At 38.7% G+C, this 9,555-nt stretch overlaps 1 protein-coding gene across 1 annotated transcript; it reads right to left on the bottom strand.

Annotated features, from left to right (window-relative positions):
* Window position 1: 1 nt before the first annotated feature.
* On the bottom strand, window positions 2–9,282 carry nol6 (nucleolar protein 6 (RNA-associated); the record flags this gene model as incomplete). Its single annotated transcript, XM_082171726.1, is given in 25 exon segments — window positions 2–46; window positions 140–229; window positions 333–457; window positions 841–883; window positions 885–939; window positions 1,018–1,170; window positions 1,274–1,437; window positions 1,560–1,714; window positions 2,345–2,462; window positions 2,540–2,680; window positions 2,776–2,851; window positions 3,956–4,104; window positions 4,198–4,320; window positions 4,443–4,620; window positions 4,706–4,821; window positions 5,342–5,443; window positions 5,534–5,592; window positions 5,698–5,818; window positions 6,239–6,402; window positions 6,501–6,635; window positions 6,959–7,127; window positions 8,074–8,250; window positions 8,358–8,474; window positions 8,697–8,921; window positions 9,123–9,282. Coding segments are annotated over 25 exon segments (3,012 nt in total), but the record flags the coding sequence as incomplete, so codon positions are not given.
* Window positions 9,283–9,555: the final 273 nt, after the last annotated feature.

Consider the following 9,555-nt stretch of genomic DNA (forward strand, 5'->3'; position numbering starts at 1 on the left):
GGTGGATCAGAACATCATAATCCTCCAGAGGAGGTCGAAATGCCACCTAGAAACAAAGAATGGAAAAAGTGAGGTTAAAGACAAAAAGATGACAGTTGCATACATTTGCAGAATACAGGCTATATATAGAGGAACTGACCCGGATGTCCTGCTTTTGACTGGAGTCAATAAGATGAGTCTCTAAAACACGCAAACTCTCTGCTGCAAGCATGACAGCACGCTGTAGCATCTGTGTGGAGGAGACAGCACCAGTTATATTTACTGTACATATAACAAATCTATAGCATAATTGGTCAAATACGGTCATTTAGAACACTACTGCATTTACAAACCTGCACAGAAGGAGCCTTTTTAGTCCACACAGAGACTTTCTTGTCAGTGGGAGTGGCTATGAACATGGTGGGAAGAGATTCTCTAGAGGCCACAAAGTCATTCTTTATATCTGTGTGCTCAGCAGCTGAAACATAAAAATACTCGTTTCAGGATCCACAAATGTTTTAACGCATGAAAAGTCAATTAGTCCTGCTACTGGTCAATGTGTTAGGTCTGTGTCGACTAGTTGTGGATCAAATGACTTTCGGTTATGCTTGTTCTACACATGTCAACAGCAAATGCCAAATCCTTGGTCCGCGCTGTTCACGACAACAATCAGTAGACAGACATAAGCTCTTCTTTTTTCTTCACCCATGACTTGCCAGAAACGGTATTCATAGCAGAAACTGCAATTATATAAGGTAAACACTGACCTGCTGACAGACTAGTTGGCAAATACTTGTAAAAACGAGTAGTCGTGCAATCCCTAAAATAAACCAATGGTGAAATACCCAAGATGAAGCTTACCTGTGAGTTTCCCATTGAGGTTGACTATCAGGGGATTGTTTTTTCCAGTCAAAAGTGGAAAGCAAATGAAGGAAGCGAAGGAACCCCACCTGAGGAGAGCTGGAAAAAGTTTGTGGCGTCACTGTATATGTATATACAATAAAATAATTAATAAATAAATGAGCAAGAGGGCCATACCTTGGTGGAGTGAAGGGCACAGGATGTAGGAAAAGTGAAGCCACCAACAGGTCAGCTGCTTCCTCTCGGATATATTCCAAAAGGAACTGAGATGCCAGCCAGCGCTTAGCCAGGCGGCACACAACACCAAAACACCCAAGCTGCTGCTGGAGCCTAACATGTAACATGTCAAGTTATCTATTTATCTAAACAAGCCACTTGTCAAAAGGCCGAATCAAACGAGTGTATCATGCATGTTTATGTATGCGTGTTGTACCCATGCAAGGTGCTGGTTAGGAAAGGTTTGTGCTGGGTCTCCAGCTCCAGCGCCTGGGCCTCAGCGTTTTCCCTGTAGATCAGCATTCCCTCAGGGGTCAGGCTTTCCCTCAGGATCTGCGGTTCTCTGTGATACGCCACCTGGATTCGGAAGGCTAGCCCATCCTGAATGGATGCATACATAAAGTATGATGAAATTATGTCTGATAATGTGCTCATAACTCCATCGGGACAAAATATTATTACTATCATAAATGTGAAAAACAACAGCAACGTGCACAAATGACCTTATACACATCCAGGTAGGCGGGTGTTGCATGACATGTGTAATTGTGGTGCTTGTAAAGCAGTTCTCCCAAGCTGATGTGAAAGGCTGCCTTGATGTGGCGTATTGCCAGGTGCTCACTGGGCCATTTTCCACTTCCCTCCATATGAACAATGACTAGAGAAACAAATGACAAAAGGGGATGAAAGATAACAGCATGCATATTCATATACCAAAATAGAGTGCTGCAGGAATAAGTCCTAAAACATGGAAAACAAGTTCTTTCACTTCCAGTTCCATAGTCTCTAAGTCAATAGGCCTGGAATTAGATCTGTGGTGAACACAAGCTCAAGATAGTTTCACATTTTATTCTATAACAATAAAATGCATCAGTAATACCCCCTTAAGCTTTTAAGTGTCTTGAAAAAGGTGGTAGCTAATAACTGGCTAAATAGGACTAGAGAGGTTGGCAATATTAAACGTCATCATGCAAAAAAGTAAAACTCATCTATTCACAGCGTCATTGTTTTTATACTTGCAAACTGTACTAACTCAAACTTTCCAAATTTCAAATAAAAATTAGCAGAAGCATTTTAAAGTGATAATTCATCACAAAAAAACAAAACTGTCACCATTTTCTCACTCTCATGTCATTCTAGACTTTCTAACGTGAAATAAAAAAGGTGAACTGCTAAAATATATCCTAGCTAGCCACTCTATTTCATTTAATGAAAGTGAATGAGGGCCAGTCTGGTTAGAAACAACATAAGAATTATGAAAAACTTGATACATTCTGCAACACAGTACCTTTGATAGGGGTGATGTAATAAGGGCAAGGCTTTTCCTTCCGTGGCACTAATCCGAGCTGGTTCTTCTTTTTATCAAAAAACGAATAGAGCAGCTTCACAGGAACTGGGGGGAAAACCTGCAGAGGAAAAACAGAAAATTAAGAGATCTACTAGAGTACATAACACAACTGAATCTAGCGAGGAGGTGTGTGACCTGTGTGTATCTCAAGGCCTGGTGGGCACCCTGCACTGATGTTATAGACAGTGGAAGCCCCTCCAACTGCCAGAGCTTCCTGCTCAGATCATCATAAGACTGAACCACCTTCAGACTCTCCTCCTCTCCTGTAGTGCACATCTGGGTGACAAAGAGAAATCAACGTGAGCTTGTGCAGATGAAGCAACCCGTTTACCAATTTCCACATGAGTAGCACATTCACTTTTATGAAGTACCTCTTTGCTAACTTTGATGACATCATCCAGCTGTCCACCAACAAGTCTCACACATGATTCAGGGATATCGGCATGACTAAAATGAGAGAAAATTACAAATAACATGAGAATGTCATTTATGCAAAAACATGTCAAGGAAAAGCTTATAAAAACACAAAAAGATTCATGCTAAATATTATGCTAACAATAAAAAGAAACTAAATGTTCCACAGCACCACCTTGACATAAATATTCAATTAGATCCTGATTTGGATCTCAATTCGACTCCAATTCATTTGCATGTATTTCAGTAATAATATCCATTTTGCTTATATAAGTGTTATTTTAGTAACATTTTATTGTAGTTTTAATATTAGTTAACAATAACAACATATATATAAAAAAAATTCTCTCAGCTAATTCTGTAACTTTGTACACTACCCAAGCTAAGCAGTTCAATTGCTATTTGACAAATTCTATATCAATGCAACCAAAAAAACCAATCTGCCTGCACACTAAAAGAAATAAAGTAAACATCTGAATTGACTAAAGATGCGTTCACACTGCCAGCGACACGCAGTGACAAAGCGGCACAATCCCATTCAATTCAATACAGAGCTGGAGATTTCGGGTGATGTAGGCGTATCCAGCAACGCAACACAGTTGAGATATGTTTAACCTTATACAAATGAAAAGCAGCTTCAGTGGAGCGCACATGATCCGTCACTACAACCTGTAGTGGAGAGTGTCAGAGGCCTGATGGAGAAGTTGTTACTTTAGAACTCAGCAACTTTCCTATAATTTATGATATGTCTCTGTGTTCATACGGTGGTACTCGCCATGCTGACTCTGAGCCTGAATGGTTTTGTGAACCCAGATAGATCGGCGCTTGCGGTTTCGCTGCAGATAAATAGCCGTGATGACAAAGAGCACTTTAGTCTTTTCCTTCTAAAATGTTTGTTTGTAGCAGCAAGAAAACTGATTCGTGGTCTACATAACATTTGCTATGTAGACAATGAGTTATGAGTAACATCTGTGAATATCATTCAAAAACATAATTAGGCAATCAGTATTGAGAATGCCCACTAGCTTCCTGACCGCCAGTCACTGTCGCTGATAGTGTGAATACAGCTTAACACTAGGTACACTTTTAGAGAGTGTATTTAAACTGAGCACTATAAAGGCTAGAATAGAGACGTACAGCTGTAGTAGGTGAGTGATGATCTCCAGCAGAATGAATCTCCTCTGACAGGTGGAGTTTCCTGACCACAGCACTGCCTCAGTGATGGATCCATCCTGGAAGCGCCGCAACTCTGAGCGAGAGCCCCACAGCTGCCTAAACTCATCTGCCTTGAAACACCAACAACAGAGAGGGTGTTTGGACACTGCTACAGAACCATAAGACACATACAGATACATCACTGGAAATGTGGGCTAGTTTACCTTGGGGTTATCTGCTGGTGGTCCTTTCTCAAGAACAGACAGAGCTTGCTCAAGGTTCAGCATCAAACCAATGTTCAAAGGCGGCTGGTCCTTATGCTTAGGAGGTGCACTGTCCACCGGCCACTGCAAAAATCATTTACAAACAGACCGTTTAGGAATGCTTTGATAGGTAATATAGCCAATCTGATCATTAAAAGATGCATGCAGGTGCATGTTTTGACCAATGTTAATGATAATGAATCTACCTCAGGGTCTTGAGGGAGTGAGTGTGCCAGAAGGTTGATCCTTTCTCCAAGCCCTCGCTGCAAGAGGGACAAAATGAAAGGAAGTGCACTGAGGACATAGTTCCCGCTGTGGTCCATGAGCTCATTGAGGAGTGAAAGCTTCTTACAAGAGGCCTGCAAATTCACCAGCTCACTCAGTCTGAGAAGGAGAGCGAGAAAGAGTTTTCAGAAAAACATGAATACAATAACACATGAATAGCAGGTTTGTGTTTAAGGACACTTACTGAAAGACATTGTCATATGTTCTGATCATGGCTTTGGACGTCATGAGCAGAGCCTGGAAGCTGTCTACTGTCGGATCATCCCAGAACTTCAGCGAGAGTGATGCCTCATGCTGGATCTGACAGGCAAATTAGAAACATTTGGATTATGGCTGCCTGTCAACCGATTAAACTTCCAATTCCAATACATGTATCAAATCAATTAAATATATGAGAAAGCAACCAAATCAGTGTTATTTTAGTATTATCATTATACTTCTAGAGTATTTATCATTTCAATTTAATTTTTGTTTTAGCCATTCATTTTCATTTTAGTTTGTCATTTTGTTTATTTTTAGTTTTATTTCAATTAACAGAAATGTTTCATTATTTATTATTTTAGTTAACGATAATAACACTGCCCCAATATATATTTTTAAAGGCATTACATTACTTTGGCAGACAAAGTAAATCTTTGACTACAATACAAGGCCACTGGTTACAGTTTTTATGTACAGGTCAAGGGGCCTTTTAATACATTTATTTTAAATTTATAATTACACTTAAATAACATGTTCAATTTACTTTAAATGCTTATTCTAGAAGCTTTATAGCAATCACATCATCACTGAGCTAAATTGATACAACATCAGAGCTCACCTGTTTGTAGGTAAAAGCTGTCATGTCTGCAAGCAGATTGAGATGCCCAGACGGGTCCACAAAGACCACGGAGAACGCTGCCTGGAAGTCCTGCAGTGAGGGCTGAAGCAGGAGAAAAGAGAAAGGCATGGTGATGCAACAAAGACAAAACAGGTTCAAAAAACAGTATATGCATGAGTCACTTCTGCTCACCGCTTTTGAGTCTGGGTTTCTAGCCAAGGTGATACCGCTCTCTGTCAGATCTGTGGAAGCTGAAAATGTGAAAGGATAAAGCAGATGATTAATATGATTAATACACTCCCATAACCACCATAATAACAAGTTATAAAAAGCAGTTATACTATGAACTTTGTTACCCAAGAAGTGCAGTGCATTCCTGAACAGCTGGTAGGCATTCATGGTTTTGCCCACTTTGTGTGTGGACAGAAGATAAGCCATTAACATTGATGCATGGAAGCCGCAAAAACAACCTGCACCCTAAAGAAGTGACAGAAACAGAATTTATTCAACAGAATTTGTGATCCGTATATTACTTTTAACTGACTGCACAAAAAAAGACATTGTATCTTAAAAAAAATCTCTTAGAACAAGTTATTGTTTAACTATAGTGGGGGGGAAAAAACACATACACTGGACAAAATATGCATGTACAAGTATGCTATATAAAGATGCAATTATGCAAGAGATGGAATAAGAAAAAGATGAATGCATGATGAATAAATTAATGTATAAACAGTGAAGTATAATGTACATGTACTTCTATTATGAACATCAACTATGAAAAAAAAAAAAAAAAAGTCATACTACAAAATAAATGACTTCAACAGGTTGTCACAATTTCTATTCACGCCACTACTGTTATTTCAATGTGGGTAATAAATAACACTGTGGTCTTACCTGGTCCAATTCCCTCTGTCTCATCCACACTTTGAGGAGGGCGACACCATCTCCAAAAGCAGGACACTGTGCGCTGATGGCTGACAGGAACTGAAGATGTGACAGTGGGAGATGATCACCAAGAACTGTGCTGTTATAATGAGGAGTAGCGGGCCCACTGCTCTCTGCATGATAAAAATGACAAAAAAATATTATGACATGTCAGTACGTATGTGTGCTGCCTAAGTCATGAAATGGCTGATCTCAGAAAGTTCCTCATTACCTTGCTGCTTTTTGGCAACACCTGTAAACCACTCAGTCTTGATGTTGTTCTTCTGAGGATGAAAGCGGCTAGGTTTAAGGAAGTCCGGAGGAGGAATGGCATGAATCCGCAACGTGACCTTACTGCTGTCTTTACCTAAAGGTCAAACACAAAGGTTACATGATCATTTTAGTTTGAAGCAATGATGAAAACCCTTATTAATGCATGCTCCTGAGCAAGACCAATTAATCTGAGTGTTTTTCACAGGTCCGCTTCTATTAGTGTACTCCGAGCACCAAAAAAAACAGCTAAACAGCAATTAACTTGGAAGCCAAAATGATGCGAGCAGATATTAACAGTAGACATGGTGCATGCACGTCCATGTAAATTGCTTTGGCATGAAAGCATTTGCAAGTAAGTGTAGTGCAAACTTTGAAGAAGCTAATACACATCACAAGCTAGAGTTATTACAATTGTACCTGGGGGTTTGAGAAGTAGGACTGGGCGAAGCCGGTTGCCATGGAGACAAGAATAGCACAGTGAACCCACAGACTCTGAGAAGCAGAGGTGCTGCGCCAGGCCAGCCAGATACAGCGCTCGCTTTCGTGAGTACCGCTGGTTAATGGCATCCATCGGGTGCAAAATAGACTTCAAAGAGAAGATAGTAACAGGTATTGTAAGAGACTGAATTAATTGCACAATACTTTAGACAAACAGACATATTCAGGCACACACACACACACACACACACGTACGAACATACATACACATATATATATATTTCAATGTGGGTAATAAATATTACCCACATCTATATATATATATATATATATATATATAGAGAGAGAGATAGCTAGCTAGACAGATAGATGGATACACACACACATATATATTTATTAGGGCTGCCAAGCAATTAAATTAATTAATTTAATTAATCGCACATCAAATTTGGCTGAGAAAATACCCCCAAAATATAAAGTCATTATTGTATAAATTTCATTATAAGTATGAAATAGATATTACAAAAAAATCGCTTAAGAAAGAAATATTTTATTTGATTCAACATAGAATTTATTATAAATAACGGCCATGATTTTTGTTTTCAGATGCTGCGTCTGACTTGGTATTAAATGCACTATAACAGTTTGTTTGCCAACATTCTTCAAAATATCTTTTTTTTATGTTCCGCAAAAGAAAGTCCTACAGGTTTGAAATGACATGAGGGTGAGTAAATGTAAAGAAAAATAATTTTCATTTTATGAAATATATTTTTTTAATTAAGTGATACTCTAAATAAGAAAGTAAAACTGCCCGTAGGTGGCAGTAAATGTCTAAATGAGTAAGTCATTGAGTCAATGCATTCACTGATCCGTTTAAACGGCTGAAACATTCAGGGTTGAAGTAAATGACTCTCTTTATAAATGGGCCATTTATATATATATATATATATATATAGCATATACAGACAGATAGATGCTAGAACTATGGTTAGATAGATGCTAGATGGATTGATATATAGATGGATAGACAGACAGAGAGAGAAATATGTTGCATAAATAGCACCGTTGTTTTGGAGGTGCTATGTATAACTTACAGCTGGAATAGTGACAGCCAAGTCCACAATGACTCTGGGTTTGATACAGGTCCCCAGTGGATAACTGCCTACCACGTCGATTGATGCAGGAGGCTCCATGTGAAATTTGCCTTTTGATGCCAGCGGGACGAAGAGGAATGGGACTTCCACGCCTGGCAACCATGAAAGATCATCCAACTAGAGAGAAAGAAAAGGCTAATAAGAAAATGATGTTGACAGCTACCATATAGAGATCAGTAAAAATAAGTGCTGACGATAATGTAAATGCTTCACAAATTTCTGACCTCCACAATTTCAGATTCAGCCACAGACTGCAGGGAAGCTGTAACCTCTTGCACAAAAGAGTCCACCAGCTTCTTCCTGTGCTCACTAAGGGCCACTTCTTTCAGCAGTTCCTCCATCTGAACATCAACCATATGAATCAGTGATAAATAAAGCTGAATATATTGTTATAATGCACATATTCTCACACAATGATAAATAATTCATAGTTCACGGCCATGTCATGCAGTGAGCAGCTCATTGAGCAATCAGTGAGCATATCATAGATTACAATAAAACACGTACCGGTATGCAGCTATGGTAACATAAAATGACAGTAAAATAAGCATGTGATTTCTGACCTGCATTTTCAATATGCTGCAGTGGAAGAGATTTTCTGCTTCTTTCAGCTGGTTGAGCTCTTCCACTGTGGGGGCTTTGAATAGCTCCTTTTTGGACAGTTTGAGAGGCCGTAAGACCCCACCATCCGAGACTGTGTCATTTGCCTTTCGCTTGGGATCCTTAGACTGTTTTGCACTCTTGTTCTCCATTCCTTCTTCATTCTTAATGTTATCTGGTTCTTCCATCTGTTGAAGAGATGTTACGGTTGTTATTACTCTTCAATAAAGTTTTAATACACTTTCTGTATGCATTTACTAATCAAAACAAAGAAAAACTAAAAGTAAAGATTCAAAAATGTTGTCAAACAAACAATTAGCAAAAGTGGTGTATTTTTGTAATACAGCTTGTCTAAGTAATATAATAAAAAGAAATGTGTGACACCAAACCTCATGAACCATTTCTTCAGTTAATGACGATTCCTTCCTCTTTTTCTTAATTTGCACATAAAGTACACTAAGCTTTTAGAAGGGTAAACACATATAACTAATTAATTTACAGTTTCTTCTGATTCAACGAGTCGCTCACATGGGTAACACATGGGACATACTAAACTAGGACCGTATTGGTGAGTTCACTGATTGGTTCGTGTGAAGTTAATCCTTAAGTGATTGGCTACTGAGCTTTGGTTCCGCCTCCAAACATGGTCAAGGTTGGTAGAGATTACATTTGACACCTCTCTGGGAATATTAAATGTATTCGAATATTTTCTTCTTTTTTTTCATTATAAAAATAAAACAAATACAACGCATGGACATGACTACATTGATTTTTTTTTTTTATTGTGGAGAAATAAATATAATGTTTGTCGCGGTACAATGA

This window comes from Leuciscus leuciscus, assembly GCF_965113295.1.
Source record: "Leuciscus leuciscus genome assembly, chromosome: 5".
In the NCBI taxonomy this organism is placed as follows: Eukaryota; Metazoa; Chordata; class Actinopteri; order Cypriniformes; family Leuciscidae; genus Leuciscus; species Leuciscus leuciscus.